Genomic DNA, 20,545 nt, shown 5'->3' with positions numbered 1-20,545 from the left:
GTACCCTTTATGAAGGTGAAGCGTTGAGTGGAGGGACGTTCTAGAATACGGGGGTTAGTCAACGTACCGCGCATGACAGCAGGTAGTTAGATTCTATAGAACGACAGGTCAACGGTATCGCACTGAGCGAGCAGTAAAGATCAATGCGAGTTTCCAGGATAGTATCTGTGGCTCGCCACCCCGAACACTTAAAGGACTGCTAGGAAAGTCAATCACCGTGTTCTCCATCCCGTAAATACACATCACTATGCTTATTTCCATGCGGGTGCTCAAAGCGTACTAAATCGTTCCTTTGAGAGGGAGCGAGAAAGAGAGAGAAACAGTGTGTGTGTTAGTTGCGTTATGTACGTGTGCGAGGCTTGCTGATACAGAGGAGGTGTTTGAGATGAGATTAATGAAACATCAAGCCCCCTTTAGAATACCTAGGGAAATATCTATGGGACAGACATAAATGAATCTATCTATCTATCTATCTATCTATCTATCTATCTATCTATCTATCTATCTATCTATCTATCTATCTATCTATCTATCTATCTATCTATCTATCTATCTATCTATCTATCTATCTATCTATCTATCTATCTATCTATCTATCTATCTATCTATCTATCTATCTATCTATCTATCTATCTATCTATCTATCTATCTATCTATCTATCTATCTATCTATCTATCTATCAATCAATCAATCAATCAATCAATCAATCAATCAATCAATTCAAGAGGAATGAAGGCTGGGCGAGTTGGTAATTAATAACTACAAAAACTGCCTGAAAAACAGACAAGATGCAGAAAATGCACACACACAAGCGCAGACTAGCAATTGAAAATTTATTGAAGGAAACACACATATAAATAGCAAGAAAAAGTGAAGTTTAAAGGTTGGCAGTTAGACAAACTATCTCTAGTTGGTGCAATGTGACCGAACGCCTCGCGGCACACGTGTCAGCATATTTGTGGACATAAAAAGCCTCAGCAACTTCTCTCACTGTCCTATCTCGGTGCCGGGACAACACCTTTGCTTCGCGAAGTAATGGGTGACACTTGCAATCTATGCAATGTAAGCACAGATTCGACGAAGGGTGGGCCTTCAGCGATTTCCTGTGATCCATTAGTCGGTTATTCGAACACCTGCCGGTTTGTCTCAGCATAGCACTTACCATATAAAAAGGGGATGAGATACCATACCGTTTCCACATTCGGCTAATGCTTCTCGGTAATTAACCTCACATTCACTCCATTGTTGTTTCTTTGCCTTCAATTTTCCTAATCATAAGTTGGGCCGAGTCTGCGCAGTGGTGGATTGGAAACACAGAGTAAAACAAAAAGATAAAGAACGAGAACAATGAAAAAGAGAGAGACAGAGAAAGGTATACAAAGAAACAAATGCAAAAAACAGATAGATAGAAAGAAAAGATACAGAAAATTAAGGGAAGCCCCCCAGCTGCGGGGTTGCTTCGGACTTGGAACCACTAATGTGACGCTGCCATAATTTCACCTTTTACGTAACACATGAAGGTCGCGATAACGCTGACGACGGTTACGACAAAAACAGCAGCAGCCAACAGAGTCAACATCAATAACATCAGCAACAAGAGCGGTGATAGCGACACGACCACGACAAGAAGCAACGAGTGGAAAGGCAACCGCAACCAACTTTGAAAAGTTGGTCTGCCGTAAAAGGACGTTTAGACGTAGAATGGATAACAATGTTGTGTCACCCAGTCTGCCTTGAATAGCAGGTACATTTTGGCAAGGTACACAAGAAGTGGTTATACGGAAATTTTTGTACATCTAAAGGGGTTCCATGAATGCTGTTCTCGGACGCGTGTCACCTCTATTCCAGGCAATTCAGAAGTACACGACGATTTTCATGATGCAACGAGGCGATGAAAACAGAATCGTTTCAGTGAAAGCTGCTGGTTAATGTAGCCACCAAATGGCTCTATTAAATGAATTTATCGCCTCACTAAGCAACCACCATGGGCCCCGCCACGGTGGTCTAGTGGCTAAGGTACTCGGCTGCTGACTCGCAGGTCGCGGGATCCAATCCCGGCTGCGGCGGCTGCATTTCCGGTGGAGGCGGGAACGCTGTAGGCCCGTGTGCTCAGATTTGGGTGCATGTTAAATAACTCCAGGTGGTTGAAATTTCCGGAGCCCTCCACTACGGCATCGCTCATTATCGTATGGTGGTTTTGGGACGTTATACCCCACATATCAATCAAGCAACCGCCGCATTTTTTTTTTAGAATCCGCCAGGTACGAGCTGAGTTACAAAAGTTTGTCGCACACTGTGATTGATGGTTGTCGCTCTTCTCTCGTCCCGTACGAACACACTGGAAACTAAGCGGGTCGAGATGGTGCGGTGTAAAGAAGTTATGTCACGTGCACGTCATCAACTTGAGCATGTTTTTTTTTTCGTCCTTCGAATGCACAGCTCAATTTCAGTGTGATAACAAGCACACTTCTGGGTGCATGGCGGCCTCCTGTGGCGGTAATGGTAATTATGCAGCTCACGGTACTCATGGTCATTGACTTATTTGATTGATTGATTAATTAATTGAACACTTTATTGAAACATATTTTATATAGTGCAATAAAGTTTTCAATCTATCAATCAATCAATCAAATCAGCCAATGACCGTGAACTTGGTATGGTGATTTGAGTACACGGAGTCTTTTGTAGAAAGAAGAGGGAACAATTGCTAGCTCACGCTATGTGCAGCGCTATAATGTTTGGCTAACGTGTTTTCAGGAGCCTCGACTACCGATCGGCCACGTTTTCTGATCATGAATGCAGGTATTAGTTCTTGGGTGCCGAAACGTTTGAAAAAGTGTTGTAGGGACCCTGTTGTTGCAGGCCGAAATTAATGATGGCATTTTTAACTGAACAGTACTCTTTTTAGAGGTGACCACTTTCGTTAGTGTGTTCAACGGCGCGGTTGCCCGGTGACTGTTTTTACGGAGCTGCTTTAGTATGGGAACGCTTTCGTGAATTGGAACTTATTATGCTAAGTAGGACACTCCTTAGGAATTCATTTTTCAAAGATCACATTCCTGACAGTAAAGTATGATGTATTCACCGTAAGGTTAACTCAGAAATCTGAAGATCCTTCAAATTTCAGGTACGAACGAACGTGAAATCTGCTTTTTGTTTCAAAAGGAACTACAGAGCACATGCTTCCTGAAACGCTACGTTCTCGCCTGCCGCAAACTGAGCTTTATTACGCTGGCCTTTAAAATGCAGAGTAAGTAAATGATACCTGATTTGGCAGACCACATTCAAGTTTGGACGCGAATGCTCAAGTATTATCATGTTATTATTTAAAAAAAAAGGTGCTTACGCTTTGAAGTCTCAAGAGGAAATGCCATTTCAATTTTTATATTATTAGAAATAAAATATAAAGACAAGGTGGCTCCTATTAATTATGTGTTCCCCCTTGTATTTCCTTCTTCGATTTTCACGCCTGCTTACTATCCACACGTAAAGATGTGAACAAGTATGAAAAGGAAAATCGATCAAAGTGGATCGATCTAAATACGAATTCATAGCTTACCCCACCAAGGAAGACGAATGCACGGAGTAGCTTCTCTGAATAGGCCGACAACTACGACGCATCGGCAGCTACGGCCAAGAAACAAAAAGTTGCCCGACTACTCCATTTAGTAACTCCTTTCACGGAGCTAAAGTGAGCAACTGCCGCAGCGCAGCAGACGCGACTTCAGAATGGAATCCGCGCGCAGAACTTAGTACCCAAGGAGTCGGCAGCCTGTCTGCCATGCGCGCCATGTGTTTGTGAAGCAGGAGACAGCGCGCGAACGAATGGATGGCGCTGTCGGGCGAATGATCACCGCTACGCGGCGCATGGAGGAAGGAATTTTCCCTCCTCCATAACGCGGCGTGATGCAGGAGGCACTATGCACTGCCGATAATAGAGAGTTTTAGTACTGCGGAATGGTGCTACGTACGCATCACGCAAGCGCCTTGCGTTACGTGGCGTCGTTTGCCACTAATCGGCTTTTAGTACGCCGTAGTACCCGCGTACGTAACGAGCGTGAAGCGTGCTGTGCCATCTGGTAGATCAAAATAGAAGCACGTGTTGTTGGCAGCCAATGTGAGCCAATCCAAGTGTTATAGCCAGATCATGGCCATATTTTAAGCCACAGAGCCGGTCGGTGCTTGCCCCCTCGATGCCGGCATTTTGCAAAACGAAGTCTCGCGCTGTCACGAACTTGTTCGAGAGCGGCGCGATCACCTCATACGTACGCACGCACGCATCTCATGCGTGCGTACGTAGCGGCTGCGTACGTAACGCGATACGTGCGCGTTGCGGTCTGCGCATGCGCACTATGCAGAACGTGGCGTCCTTACGTACGCAACGCCGCCACGTACGCAGCGTACGCAGTACTAAAACTCTCTTATATCGGCGACGCCGTGCGTCCGCTTTGTATACAACCGCATAGCAACACCACGGAAAACTTAACCAAGATATCAGAAGCAAGCGCACGAAGGGGGGCAGGAGATTTTCAGGAGATCTACGCGGTGAGTGGAAGAGGAACAAGCCGGGAAGAGCTAGCACTTGGGAATTCCCACTGGAAATAAAAATGCCGAAATAAAAATTCCAGAGCACACTCCCCCGAGTTTAGGTGGAATTACCGTCAGCCTGATTGACAAATTGGGAAATAACACTAAAGCAGCACTGTTGAAAGCCCCAGAACAATGCTTACACGAGAGGCAAATAACAGAAAGTTGACGAGAAAGTTGAACGAACGTAATCTATAAACAAAAAAAAAAACGTGACTGATTCCCAATATAGGAATCGGTTTAACACGAAAGTGAGACGCGTCTTTACAGATGTAGTTGAGCGTTTATTGTGCATTGATTCCGCAACAGCAAAGTCACGTTAGGAACAACAAGTGGCTAGAAACTTGCAGCGCACACGAAATTAGCATACACAAGACGAGCGCGGACTAACAACTGCCCTAGCTCGAAACTTACAGCGCGCTGTTCAAACTGAAAGACGCACGAAACAAGCGCACGGGTATGCACAGGACAAGCGCGAACAACTGTCACCGATCTTCCAGCGTCTTGTGTCGGCAGCAAGCTCCTTCCGTAAACGCGGCCGTGGCAGCATGCGAAGTGACCTTCGTCCTTTCCAGAAACGAGTCTGATAAGCGCGCGCGCAGAAGAGATCGCGCTGCTTGGAAGCAGCGCCTCCTGGATGTGACGGCCATTAGAGAACGCCCAACGCACACTAAAGCCCCTTGACGCACACGAGCCTGTCGCGCCATCTCACCACTGATAATAAAAACGCGCTAAAGTCATAACGAAAACGCGCTATATGCCAGACCACTTGATCGTGTCAGCGCATGAGCGGCCAACCCTCTGACCCCAAGGCCAACCAAACTGGGTATAGTCACGCTGCGTAGCGTCGCGTAATTTAAATCCCGAGAGTATATCGATCTGGTCCTGAGCGCGCGCAGGGCGGGCACCGCTCATGACGTCCTAGACTGAAGATTACAAGCACACCCAGGGCCTTGTCGAAAGACCCTGCTATTTCTTTGTATTGTTACGAATATTATTATTTTTTTGTCAATTTCTTTCTCTGTTTCACGAAAACATGGGGACAACTAGTGGCTTTTTCAAGGGGTCGTTCCAGAAGAGGACTTCTTGCTCTGCGATGGTGAATCCTTTTATCCAGTGGCGTAGCCAGGCCCTGAAAAAAGTTTTGCCTACGGCCTGATGTAGACTACTGTGCTTTTGTTTTGACCTTTGCATGCTCTACAATCAATTATCAGTTAGGTTTTCAAAAATAAAAATAAAACGGTTGAGTGGAAGCAATTGCCTCGCTTTACAGGCCGGAGTTAAACTAGCACTTGTCCACCCTTCATCTCGGAAACTTGGTCTCTCTGGGTGGCATCCGCTTAGAGATTAGGTTGTTTCACTCATGCTAGTGTAAATGCTCGATTACTTTAATAATATGGTTGTTCCCGACGAAAGTATCATGTCGAGATGAGTATGGCTGACCTGACCTCTCAAAAAAATTATCAAGACATTGAAAACTTTGCGAAGACTTCGAAGTTTGTTGAGGAAACCAACACAAAAACACACTTTAAGCAGTATGTGTGAGCAGAAAGTTTACGATATTGAATTTGTAAGACGTGAAGAGGAAATGCTTCCCTTTCTTCATAGGACACTGAAATTTGCTCTGCCCATCCTAAGATGGCGATTACGGCCGCCATCTTAGAGTGGGCACAGTTTCACTCTAGCGGTACATTTCCACTCCAACAATTCTTCACAAGCCTCCCCGTTGGGAAAACGTAGTTCCAGCGGCGTTACTCTGTTCGCCAACTTTTCGGCACCCTTCAGGTTGCGGCTTTGACGCGCAGAGCTACAGACAACGTCGCCAGCTGCAGCATGTCTGCCAGAACTCACACGTTTTATTTTCACAAACAATATAGAAAAGGGGTATCTTGTCTGAAAGGCTACAGGCGGAAAATAGCTCAGTGAGTACAAACATATGAGCGCAATGACCTTATCGGCGCATTCTCAGGGAGAGATGAACTCACCGGCGCCGTCTGGTTTTGAAAAAAAAAAAAAAAAACTCGTCACCTGGCATGCGCGCGCGGAATTTTCATTCGCTGAACAAACAGGGCTATGCTCTACTTTGCGTTCTTTGGCCAAGGCCATTCTCTTCTACGTCGGCATTCCGAGTTTTTCACTTCAGAGGCGAGTGATTGAACTAGGCCGATTGCTCGAAAATTGTTCAATGACTTGCATGGTGAACGTACAATCAACTCGTTCGAATATTTCTCATTAACTATACGGACATTTATTTGGCTATAATCTTGAATAAACTTGCGCATCGATATCACAAGTATCTAATAGAACTAATAACTCGACCCCAAAGCCGTCGCTTGCGTACCAGTTTCAGTGTTTAGAAGGTTCTCCTGAATATTCGTAAAACCGGAAGTAAGTGCTCGATCAGGAGTTGTAAGAGAAACAAGAACGTCACTGGTTTCACTAGCTACTAAAGAAACGGGACGAGAACTGAAAGACCGGAATAGATCCGGTCATCACTGTTAAATGAATAAATCGACTTCGTACTTAAACGCAGGAGTTCAGCAGCTGGTCCGCAACGAAGGCTTACTAATAAACTGATGTTTAGACCCATTTAAGTTAAACTCTCCATCTAGGTTTAGTTAAGTCAAACATAAATCCTCGACGTGGTATACAACCAGGATGCCGGGGTCGTGTTTCCGACATCTCGCGTTATCTCGTGTGTACCGCACGACAACGCGATATCCAAGGACGCGCAGATAGCAAACACGGTCTGTTACAACTCCCACGGGATCTCGTGCATAGCACCGGCTTTCTCGAGTACGAACGCAAGATAACATTTTGATACTGCGCGCGTGTAGCCTTTCCGCGTGCAGCGCCGAATCCCCCACGTGACGTCATCGCATCCTTATTCCGAAAACAATGTTTGTTCTTCCTTGTGAACTGCACCTGCTGCAACCGATATCAGTGAAGCGGAATTCTACGGCTTGCACTTAGCGCTAAGCCCTCGCTGTTCTGGAGGGAGCGAAAGAAGTTCAAGGACGGATGTCTTCCGTCATCTCCGAATGTGCCGACAGAAGCGACGGCGCACGCAGTGAGTCACCTTCCACGCTGTGCGAACGCAGGTGACAAGTAGACGCGACAGCTTGGAGCAAGGTTGCCGACGTTGGGTCAATGACAACGCCGAGGTCTTGGCGGAGCTAGCGCGAATGCAAGACACTCCAGGAGATCGCATACCAGGTCACTGCGCTGACGTTGGGTCAATGACAACGTCGAGGTCTTGGCGGAGAGACAGCTAGCGCGAATGCAAGACACTCCAGGAGATCGCATACCAGGTCACTGCGCTGACGTTGGGTCAATGACAACGTCGAGGTCTTGGCGGAGAGACAGCTAGCGCGAATGCAAGACACTCCAGGAGATCGCATACCAGGTCACTGTCACCGATAAATATGTGTGCGAGTTCAGACCACAAGACCGCTTCTTCGGTGACCGGTGCTTTGTTAGCCAAGGGCACCTAAACCACCCCGAGTTCGAAGATGAAAGAGTCGTTTGTTTTTCGCTTTTGCATTCTAACAGGCTCTATCTCCTTCTCGCAGCTTACTTCTTTATAAAACGCGTGGAATGCCAGTACTAAGCGTTGAGACTGTCAAGATTTCGCGCTTTTCGGCTACATGCCATTATCACCGCTTGCGCAGTCTAAAACGCACAAGGCGAAGTGAAAACAGTTGGTCGGTCGCGATGACCATACAAGATAAACCAGAACAGGCAAACGATTGCATGACAAAGAAGAATATATAGGACAAATTAGTGAGTGATATTCTTCGTGTATGGACCAATCAAGAGCTTACTTTCGCATGACGTCACGTGAACGGACAGTCGTCGTCCCAAATTGGTCTGAAAACACCGGAAACTATGATTGATTGATTGATATGTGGGGTTTAACGTCCCAAAACCACCATATGATCATGAGAGACGCCGTAGTGGAGGGCTTCGGAAATTTCGACCACCCGGGGTTCTTCAACATGCTCCCAAATCTGAGCACACGGGCCTACAACATTTCCGCCTCCATCGGAAATGCAGCCGCCGCAGCCGGGATTCAAACTCGCGCCCTGCGGGTCAACAGCCGAGTACCTTAGCCACTAGACCACCGCGGTGGGGCAACACCAGAAACTAATATAATGCTCCCGTTTTGTGTACTTTCAGTGGTCTGTATCAGGGCCAGTTAAAGAAACGAAATGCTTGAGCGGATGAGGCTTCTCGCAGTTCTTCACGCGAACTTGACAACCACTTATGAAATAAGATAACCACGTGGTACTTATGGTTTGAACCACTCTCAACATCTCGGGTCACCTGATGTGTGGAAATGGAAATGCAGGCTTCTGACGGCGCGCGCAGTTTTCCAGCGGGAGGAGAGCAACCGGTGCTCCTCGGTGATGCTTCCGGCGCACATATGCATTTCGATCGCGAAGCGGTGAAATCGCTTTCCTGTTTTCGCGGAGTTATATATGCTGCGCGGCGTGTCACAGCTGAACTGCGTCAGCAGCGTGTGTTCCGTACGTTGTGGTGTGATACCGCATATCGGTGGAATATGGGCCCTGCCGCGGTGGTCTAGTGGTATACTCGGCTGCTGACCGTTGTGTCGCAGGATCGAATCCCGGCTGCGGAGGCTGCGTTTTCGATGGTGGCAAAAACGCTGTAGGCCCGCGTGCTCAGATTCGGCTGCACGTTAGCGAACCCCAGGTGGTCAAAATTTTCAGAGCCCTCCACTATGATTGACATGTGGATTTTAACGTCCCAAAACCAAAATATGATTATGAGAGACGCCGTAGTCGAGGGCTCCGGAAATTTCGACCATTTGGGGTGTTTTAACGTGCACCCAAACTTGATTGATTGATTGATTGATTAAAACTTTATTTTTGTCCTGAGAAGACGCAGGGGAGACCCCGCGCCACCCGGCTAATCCCACGTTGGGACCGTCAAGCCGAGCTTGGCGGCCCGTTCACGGGCCGCCAAGCTCGGCTTGACGGCCCGTGAACGTGGGATTAGCCTCTGGAACTAGCCATCTGGAACTAGCCATCTGGAACTAGCCTCTGGAACTAGCCGTGGGACTAGCCATCTGGAAGTGGCTGCAACGCGCCAGTCGCACGTGGCAGTGTTGATTTACGTCGCTGACAGTCAGGACAGCACTGCACGAATTTACGTACAAAATTGTACATGCCGCGCCAGTAGTAGCGATGGCGAAGGCGTTCATATGTTTTGAACACTCCGGCGTGGCCACATTGCGGATCGTCGTGAAGGGAGGCACATACTTGCGATCGTAAAGTGCGTGGAATGACCAGCAACCACCGGCGGCCATCGGGAGCGTAGTTGCGTCGATGAAGAAGTTGATCGCGGATGGCGAAATGGAAAGCTTGACGTCGGAGGGATCGAGATACTGGAAGGTTGGGCGTGCCAGATAAATATTCGATAAGAGAGGCGATCCACGGGTCACGACGTTGTTCGGTGGCAATCGAGTCGAGATTTAGTGATGACAAGGTCTGGAGGCAAGTGTTTCCGCACGTCTGGTCTGGTGGTAAAGGTGAGCGGGACAGAGCATCAGCGTCAGAGTGTTTGCGTCCGCAGCGGTATACGACGCGAATGTCGTACTCCTGGATGCGGAGTGCCCATCGCGCAAGGCGGCCAGAAGGGTCTTTCAACGTGGAGAGCCAGCAAAGCGCGTGGTGATCAGTTACTAGATCGAACGGGCGGCCGTATAAGTACGGCCGGAACTTTCCAAGCGCCCACACCAGAGCCAAACACTCTTTTTCTGTCACGCTGTAATTAGTTTCGGCTTTCGTCAGAGTGCGGCTAGCGTAGACTACAACGTATTCTGAATAGCCGGGCTTTCGTTGAGCGAGGACCGCGCCTAGCCCGACGCCGCGGGCGTCGGTGTGCACTTCGGTAGGAGCCGTCGGGTCGAAGTGGCGAAGAATAGGTGGGGAAGTGAGCAGACGGCGCAGAGTAGTGAAGGCAACGTCACATGCAGGGGACCAGGAGGTGAGGTTCACGTCACCGCGAAGAAGCTGGGTTAACGGTGACATGATAGATGCAAAATTGCGAACAAAGCGCCGGAAATAAGAGCATAGGCCTACAAAACTGCGAAGTTCTTTCATGGTCGTCGGCTTGGGAAATTCTGCGACTGCTCGAAGTTTTGCTGGGTCTGGTAATACGCCGTGCTTGGACACGATGTGGCCTAGGATGACGAGCTCGCGTGCAGCGAAGCGGCATTTTTTCAGGTTAAGCTGGAGACCAGCGTTGGTCAGGCAACTCAAAACGTGCCCGAGGCGAAGGAGGTGCGTAGGAAAGTCATGGGAGAAAACCACGACATCGTCGAGGTAACAGAGGCACATATTCCATTTGAGGCCACGTAGCGTATTATCCATAAGACGTTCAAACGTGGCAGGCGCGTTACAAAGCCCAAAGGGCATGACGTTAAATTCATATAGTCCGTCTGGTGTAATAAATGCCGTTTTTTGGCGATCGGCTTCTGCCATTGGGACCTGCCAGTAGCCAGACCGCACATGGCTTCGCGCTTAAGTTCGGGGCTGCGTAAAAGCGCAGCCCACCTGTCCTCGCTGAGGGCGGGGCCGATGGCTTCACATTCCCACAACACATGATTGAATGTGGCTAACAGTCCACAAGCGGGGCAATCCGCACTTGGATACCGTTCAGGGTAGATGGCATGAAGAACCGCAGGGTTAGGATACGCACTGGCTTGCAATAGTCTTAGGGTGACTGCCTGCGCCCTGCACAAGGCCGGGTGTGGGAGAGGGAATACCCTTCTTGACAGATAGAAGTGCTTTGTTATTTCGTTGTACGTAAGTAAGGGTTCTTAGCGAGGCAGAGGGACTGTGGAGGCGGCGCGGTCAGTGAGTCCTCGCGCGGCCTCGTGTGCGCCCTCGTTCGGGTTAGAGGTAGAGCCCTCAATCGACCCCAGGTGAGCGGGAAACCAAGTGAGAGAATGGGGCGTGATACTCTTGACGCTTTGGAGAATGCGGAGGGCCTGAGGGGCTACCATCCCGGTTTCGTAAGCTTTGATAGCCGCCTTGGAGTCGCTGTATATTGACTCTCTGCGACTATCTAGCATAGCCAGCGCGATTGCAACCTGTTCGGCTATCACGGGCTTCGATGTGCGTACTGTGGCGGAGCAAGTGAGCCTGGAATTTGAGTCGGCGATGGAAACAGCACCCAAACTTGAGCACGCTGGCCTACAGCATTTTCGCCTCCATCGAAAGTGCAGCCGCCGAATCCGGGATTCGATCCCGCGACCTGTGGGTCAGCAACCGAGTACCTTAACCACTAGACCACCGCGGTGGGGCATCAGATCAACGTCATCAACTTTTTTTTTTTTGACATCATGGCTTTTTCACGCCAGTGAATTCTATACAGTGGATCATGAAGAACGGCCTATTGGTGAGAGCGTAACATTTATTTTGATGACGTCACCAGCAATTTATTTCGTCAATTGGTTCAGTGAGTTATTCATACTGCAGCCATAGTGTAACAGGGTTTTGTACATGACATACACATCAAAACGTTTTTGAACACTATCCAGTGCTCCATCGTACCATTGCAGGTCTGTACATAAGCAGCATATTCGGCGCGCTCTGTGTCACGATTGAAGTCGATCCATTATATACTGTCACTTTACACATTCACACGCGGCCGGATGTGAGCCGAGTCACTTGATTGGACGCTTGCCAGGTGCACTCGTATTCTTCTCAGCCATGACGGGGCCGAATACGAAATCATCATCGTTAGTAAGTGACTTGTAATCAGTAGCCTATTTTAGTAGTATGTGCAACACAACAACTGGCCGTCCGGAATCGTTCTTTTATGAATATCGACACACGTTCTAGCGCAGCTGGGCAGTACAGAAGTATCAGCCGAAGTCAAGTCACATGTCGTCCACAGAAGATATCGCAGCCGATGGCCACAAATGCACTACTGAGGCTTTTTTTTTAAGGCGGGCTTGGACAAGCAGCTGTGATAGTGATATCGCGTATACAAAGCTATCAGAGTGGCGGAGTGTGACTGACTGCGTAAGTCACTGTGTTTACGTGCTGTCTTTTTCGCTCTTTCCACCTTCCAACGAAGCGTACTTCTGATTTCGTGTGTTTGGATCGTGAGCTCGCTTCCCAGATGACCTTACGGTTCCTCTCAAACAAAAATGGCTATACCTAGCCTATTATAGTTGGAATTGATTCGTCTTTTAGCGCATTTGAGCGCAACAAACAGTTGGGGACGAAAGCAAAGAACACAAAAGAAGAAGCGCAAGTTTGTGTGGTTCCTCCAATCGTACAATTGATACGCACGGTACGCGATTCATTTTTGTTTTGTCTTTTTCTAACAGGTTTGGGTGAAAACCTTCAGAGAAACGCAAAACGTGCGGGAGGAAAATAGCTGTGCGAAAAAAAAAAACAAAGGAAACACGTGCTGTTGTTGCCAGTTGCGAAGCGCACCTGCTACGACACACTCCACATCGCTGTGATATCAACAAAAGGCAACAACGTTCCCATGCACCAAATACAAATGTAACGTCAAAGTTTCTGCAACTGTTTTTACCCAGAATTTTCCTGAAGGGAGGTCAGGCTTGGGAACCCTGACACAGGAAAAAACTAAATATAGACGCCTGGCAGCGGCTATTTCTGGTGGTTAATGATGCATAACGACCAGAAGTGGCTCGTGCTACGAATTACCACGTATAGGCTCCTGATAATTTCGATAATTTGTGTTAGCGTGAACTTGCGTCACAGTGTACCTATAGGATTTCGCTCTCATCGAAACGTGACCGCCGAGGCTGGGACAGAACGAGTGACTTTCGGTTCCGCACCCGAGTACTCTGACCACTGAGCCACCGAGGCAGATCCCTGTTTTAGAGGGGCCTTGAGAGGGCGCTTTCGGTCGTAATCTGTGTTGCGTGTGTAGTGGGTCGCCCCGTCAGTCGCGTCAAGCCCTGCTACGACCCTCCTGTTCTCTCGTCACCTTGAGTCGCCAGGATGGCTCGCCTTCGTCGCCGGGGTATTGTAGTGTGGAATTCGCAAGGCACTGACTAGTGGGACCATCTCTCTCTGCGTGCGAAGCGCGAGTGGGTGCATGAGCTGTAGACGCTGGACTGCTCGAGCATTTCTGTCCGTACCGGCTGCCTGCCTACTACCTGGCGTCGCTATTAAACTCCCTTGCACGTGGATTAATCCTTGTATGTTCAAAAGAAGCTGAAGAAACAAGAAGTTCAGAAAGAGAAAAACTGTAGCGCCCTTTGTAGGGGTTCTTTTTTTTTATGGTTGAATGTCGTCATAAGCGCGCCAGTAGTCTGATAGTAGGGCCACGCTGGTGTGTTTGCGAGCCGGAACGTTTATTACGTCACGACTCACTGTTGCCCGACTCACAGAAAAGCCGTGTGACAGTTCACATTCCGCCTAGTAATTTTTGTTCAGTGGACAACTAAACCTGTAATCGAGCTGTTTCAGCTTGACGTTGAACTCAAACGATGTTCAGAAACTGAGACGAGGGCTCTTCCCCACGCAATACATGACGTCACACTCGCCATGGCGAAATGGCGGTCACCGGAGATGGGCGGAGATATATAGCCGTCTGAAAATTTGGCTTATTTTACGCTGAAATGCGTTTATCGCGAACTTTTTTAGATATGTTAGGGCACAGTAGACCCTATTTACGTTTCACGCTGAGAACCATAAATCGCTGGGTAATCTCGTTATAAATAAAATAAAGTAAAACTAAATCAATATAGACTTACAATTTTTTTTTCGTGAGCCCAAGTGTTGCTAATTACACAATCAAAGGTTTAGTAACAAAAGCGCTATTGAATGTCCCGGAAGCCGAAATTTCTGTATATGGGGTCAATCTGACGTCACAGATGCCCACGCATCAAGTTTCCGTATTTTGGCAATACTGGCTCAACATGATATCCCGAAACTTGGCCTCCTCGTAGGATGATACACTTCATCTGTTACAATTAAGCAGTATGAACACAGGCGTAGTAAAATTGATATCAATTTTGGGTAACGCATCTAATGACATTAGCGCCATAATGACATCAAAGCAGAATATTCTGCTGGCTTCACCCACCCGTATGGCGAGATGTGATGCCACCTGGTACCAGGACATTCAAGTGGGTCCATTGCGCGTCACCAAAAACATTTAAAGTGGCCGCATCTGCGTCACCAGGTCACGCAGCAATATCACAATATCGGTGCGAAGTGTAACGAGAAACTCATATATACAGTAGCAGGGCGTTATAGGCAATATGAATTACCCGAAAGTTGCTTTTAAAAACACGTTGCAACTATTTTTTTTTTCAAGCTGCATGCACCTATAATAACTAGTCCACATTGTAAGGCTCTTGAGGGATCAGCCTCTCGTGTTAGGGAAAGAAATTAGCGGTGGCTTGGCTTAGCTGTGCCACGATATAGGTAGCGTGAGCTACGGACGGACAGATGGATAAATGGATAGACGGGCGGACGGATGGACAGATGGATAGACGAACGGACGGACAGATGGACGGATGGACAGATGGATAGAGGGACGGATGGACAGATGGATGGATGGATGGATGGATGGATGGATGGATGGATGGATGGATGGATGGATGGATGGATGGATGGATGAACGGATGGATGGATGGATAAATGGATAGATGAACAGATGGATAGATGAACGGACGGATGGATGGATGAATAGATGGATGGACAGACGTATATATGAACGGATGGACAGGTGGATGGATGGATAGATGGGAGAACGGATGGATGGATGAATATATGGATGGACAGACGGATATATGAACGGATGGACAGGTGGATGGATGGATAGATGGGAGAACGGATGGATGGATGGATGAATGGATAGATGGACAGATGGATGGATGGATGAATGAATGGATGGACAGATGGATAGATGGACGGAAGGACAGATGGATGGAAAGACGGACAGATGATTAGATGGACGGATGGACTAGCGAGCCAGCTCACGCGTGTCGAGCGATGGCTATAGCGACTCCTGGAACTTCCAAGCCTCCTCCGGCGCGCCAGCTGCGCGCCTTGTGATGTCACTGCGGATCGGGCATGTGCAGCACGGCTCTCGATAAAGCACGCGAAACAGCTCCACCTCAGCCAGTGTAGCTATGCGCCACAAAAAAGATCACGAGGTATACGTCACGAATTCGCGCACACGACTAGCCATCTCTCTTTCTTTTTTCTTCTCCACTGGCGTGTTGATCCTGTCACGCCACCCTTCGAAAGCTTTATGCACACAACGTGGACCTGTGCACTGCCTATGAGATGGGCCCTGCTATGACCAAGTTACGACGTGGCGTGGTGACATCATCATGTGACGACACGTCATAACGACGTCACAAAGTTTGAAGATCTGTGGCGTCACCACATGACAATGATATTTTGCAACTCGTCCTCGAAGCCGATGATTTGATTGATATGTGGGGTTTAACGTCCCAAAACCCCTATATGATTATGAGAGACGCGTTACTGGAGGGCTCCGGAAATTTAGACCACCTGGGGTTCTTTAACGTGCACCCAAATCTGAGTACACGGGCCTACAACATTTCCGCCTCCATCGGAAATGCAGCCGCCGCAGCCAGGATTTGAACCCGCGCCCTGCGGTTTTCGAAGCCGCGGGACGCCGACGTCCGCGGTCAACTTTCGCGTTTGACGAGGCATCTACGAGGCTATCAGAACAACTGCGAAATTTCGCGCCGGTACACCTTTAGAGGAACAGCTCCCGAAATTAATGTGGCCGCACACCATCTTTTGTCCTCAAGTTAGCTGCGTACAATTACGCCCACTCTATGCAGGCAGTCGAAATTGCTATTCTAATCTCAAAAGCAACAGACAGTATCAGGAACAAAAGGGAAGCCGGCACGACAGGTGCGTCCAGGTAAGCTCGGTGTAGCACGTCAGAGCTCGACTTACATAACCAGCTCCCCCCCCCCCCCCCCCCCCGTTACCTGGTAGCTAAGCCTTCATCTATAGAGCTCACGTGGAAGTTTAGTAGGAAAAAACAGAGCGAAATCAAGTTCAACAGGCGCTGTGCATGGTTGGCTGGCTCGTCGAAAGCAGCTGCTCGACAAAGCACCAGCAGCGGAACTCAAGGTACACTGGAAACGCGCACATAGCGAACGACCGCGAAAAAAAAAAAAAAACGGTGAGAAAGAGAAACGAGACACGCCATGCATCGCAGATGTCGGCAGATGTGCGTACAGCCACATAGTGTCGGATGCCAGTGACGCACTCTATGTAGTCACTCGCGCGCTTGCGGTTTAACATGTTTTGCGCGAGTGTTCATGTGCACGTGTGAGTGCGTGTGTAAGCTCGGTACCGTGCGCAGTTGGGGTGAACTCGTGCCCGCGATGAGTACTGTCGAGAGCTGCAGTGATGGAGCTTTCGACAGTACTCATCGCGGGTACGAGTCCAGAAGGTCCATGATGGCGCCACAAGGCTCGGCCTGACGGTACCGACGTGGACACAGCCCGCCTTGGTCTGAAAAGACCGGGCTTCAGGACACCAATGAAGTTTTGTGAATGAATGCAGTGATGCAACGGGATGAAACGAGAAATCTGCTTGGATGCGAAAAAAAAAATCAGAACTGGCAGCATGAGTAGAGCTCTCTCGTTTTATTACGTGGTGCTAACAAAAAACAACAGTATACTTTGTACTCATGAGTTGCGCTATGTATGACCTGCGTGCCAAACTGTCGTAGGAGCAGAAGCCTTTGTCAGGCCACATGGCCTTTAGCTTCTGCTTGCTTTCCGTTATAAACAGAAGAAATAAAGTCAATTCAATTCAATTCAAAAAACAGCGTAACGCTTAGATCAGTAAGGCTTCATGTGGACAGTTTAAAGCTTGAAATGTCATTTTAGCGTATACGGTCGGGAGTGGTGATAGATAGATAGATAGATAGATAGATAGATAGATAGATAGATAGATAGATAGATAGATAGATAGATAGATAGAAGCTTCATTATTTGTACATTTACAGGGAGTAGGGCGGAGATGGCCCGGTGCAGGCCACTCCTGACACACACTAGGTGGGCTCCTCGTTACAGAAGTCCATTGGCAGCCAACGCGACTAGAAATCGGTTTACCAACGCCTTCTGGCTCGCCAGGTCGGAACAGCTGAGCAGGGCTGCCTCCCAGCTCTCCCGGGCGGGGATTGGTTTCGCGGTGAGGTGCGGAGTTGAGTGACATGCCCACACCATGTCAGAAGATGTCAGAGGACTTCTCCGCACAGTGTGGGCGTTTTACTGTACACGCAGTATCGAGATATTTGAAAAGTGCCGAGCACAGCAGTGTTTTGGTGTAAAGGTGGAGGAGTATAAGCGTTCCTCTGCCTTTGTAAGGCCCTTACAGGGCTTATGATAAATGGCGTGGCCGAATCGATAGAATTCGGTGATTTATCGAAATGTTAAGGCCGTATAAGGTTAGGGATCCATTCCGGGAAGGTCTGAAGGCGTTACCCGGAGAGTGAGCGTGCAGGCAGCGCCGTCTGCCGTTTCATTGCCTTCGAGGCCCGCAGGGAGTGGTGAGGCAATAAGGTTGCACGGCGGGCTTGTTGGTTATTCATGTTGTTCGAGGTATAGCGCATCCAAGACGGGACAGAGAAGAAAACACAGAACACATACACGGCGCTAACTATATATATATATATATATATATATATATATATATATATATATATATATATATATATATATATATATATATATATATATATATATATATATATATATATACGCAAGCCATCGATATCATTATCATTGAAAGAATTGCATTATTTGGATGTCGCATGAGTTGCAGTAGATCACAATTTTCTGGTTCTAGCACGTGGTTGTGACGCGCCATGTTTGGGTATAAGTATTGCTGTTTCTCGGATTAAACCGCATTGTTGAAAGTTAGCGCCGTGTATGTGTTCTGTGTTTTTCTTCTCTGTCCCGTCCTGGATGCGCTATACCTCGAACAAGGTGAGGCACTGTATAAAAATGCGTCTCAAACGCTTATCGCGTGGCGTTCTTTAACTTGCACTGGCTTCGCGCAGATCACGGACCACGGGCGTTTCGCCCCTATCGGAATGGGACCGCCCCAGCCGGAATCGAACCTACGACCTTATGGCCAGCATCCGAACGCCATAACCACGTTGCAACACCGCGGCGAACTGCTTTCCAAAAGTGTCTTACACCGTGCGAAACTCACAGGGTTCCTTAGGTGACTAGAATGAGTGGCTATCTGTCATCATCCCCATCGAATCATCATTATTATTCGGTGAGGAAGATGATGACGACCTTTGGCACCGTTCATGTGGGCAGTGACGAGTGTGGCGAAGATTCAAATTTCTCGTTCGATTAGACACGCAAAGCTTTCACTTTAAGGTACACTATAAATGTTCTCGTAATGATCGAACTTTATCTTAGCGAAAGTGTTGGTACTGTTCAGTGCGCTGTCGGATCACAGGGTACAGTAACTAACTGCATGAAGAGAATGGTACAACGTTACACAGCTTAATTAAGTTGGAAAACCTGAAGAGAGCACGATCCTTGTGGGATAGAACCAATTACAGAACACCTGAAAACGTCTTTGTACTTCTGCAAACACACAATTACACGATTATTTGTGCCCTCACAGTGTCTTCGCTTGAACAACATGTCCCATACATCAACGAACGGAGTCTAACCGATAACAAACTGCTATACTGAAGTATTAAAAAAGTTCTGCGCTCAGGGTCGGGAGCTCCTTTCACGATCATGGCGCCTGCCGCTCCAATAATGGCAGAATGTAAAAAAAAAAGAAGCTTGTTTTTATGTATTTAGACCCGAACTAACGGAATCAAATTGAATCAAAGCTTAATTAGTGAAGACGGGGGTAATCTTGGGCAAAAAGTGGAGTTGACGTGAGAAAAGCCCAAGCCTTCATATAAAAGGCAATCATTAGTGACACACAAGTATGTTCAAATACTATTACAAAATGAAGCCAGCGCATCACATATAGGAAACTAAAATATTATCACAAGTACTATCACAAAATAAACGCAATTGCAATCACAAAATTTAAACGAGGGCATTATGAAAAAAGGAGAAAAAGAAAAAAATAAATCAAAGGGTGATGTAACAAGTAAACCATGATTTCTTTAATATTTATGATTACCAATAGCCCACCTAATAGCTCTGCTACCACAAGTAGCCAGCTACGAGAATCAAGCTCGAAACTTGGCCATGACGTCATAAATGCAAGTTCTTAACGTACTGGTACTCAAGCATAGCTTTTTTGATGACGTCAGGGCAGCTTTACCGTGTGGTGATTAACCCGGTCCAAAAGTGATAACCACGCCACCTAAGTTTATTTGTCTTTGTGCATGAACAGCGAATGAACTTGTGCTGATGAGTGATGACATTTACGTGAAATCACAAACTTTCGCTTCTTTTTCACGCTCATACTCCGGTGTTGCAGTTTAAGTGACGTCAGTGAAAGTCGACAAGAATACGAGAAGAAAAAAACGTGATGCTTACGACTTGTCTTGCCTTGACGTGCGACGATCATCACAGAATCCAGTCCGCACAAGCACTCCCTTCGGAGATCAGTTCTCTCGACTAGGAGACGGTCAGCTTTCGGAGCGACGATGTTCCCCAGACTGTCATCACAACGCGGATAATAACAAACACTGCACTCGCGGGTTAAGCCTACGGAAACGAGAAAAACGAAGTTCTTGGCAGCTTTAAATTGTCTCTCCGTATTCACCGATAGCTCGCGCAAGCTTCTCCGAATAAAAAACAAATCGGACCGAAGACGAGCAGGGGAAAAGTTACTGCCGGAACTTAAAGTCGTAAAACGGCCTGTTTCGACGAGTGAAACAGTGACGACATAGTCCGCGGAAAGTCAACAAACAGTCCAGGAAAAACGTGTTTACATACTCAGC

At 47.7% G+C, this 20,545-nt stretch overlaps 1 protein-coding gene across 3 annotated transcripts in view; it reads right to left on the bottom strand.

The window, feature by feature from the left end:
- The window catches only part of LOC119180261 (uncharacterized), a 41,378-nt gene extending 21,093 nt beyond the window's left edge, over positions 1-20,285 (bottom strand). For 2 of the 3 annotated variants that reach the window (XM_075868769.1, XM_075868772.1), the window contains exon 1: positions 20,139-20,285. In XM_075868769.1, coding sequence (XP_075724884.1) covers positions 20,139-20,169 — 31 coding nt within the window. In that variant the 5' untranslated portion in view covers positions 20,170-20,285. Of the gene's footprint in view, positions 1-3,560; positions 3,744-20,138 lie in introns of those variants that run through there. The other variant, XM_075868770.1, reaches the window with a different exon arrangement.
- Positions 20,286-20,545: the final 260 nt, after the last annotated feature.

Source organism: Rhipicephalus microplus, chromosome 7 (assembly GCF_043290135.1).
Source record: "Rhipicephalus microplus isolate Deutch F79 chromosome 7, USDA_Rmic, whole genome shotgun sequence".
In the NCBI taxonomy this organism is placed as follows: domain Eukaryota; kingdom Metazoa; phylum Arthropoda; class Arachnida; order Ixodida; family Ixodidae; genus Rhipicephalus; species Rhipicephalus microplus.
This window is presented reverse-complemented; position numbering and strand designations above follow the sequence as displayed.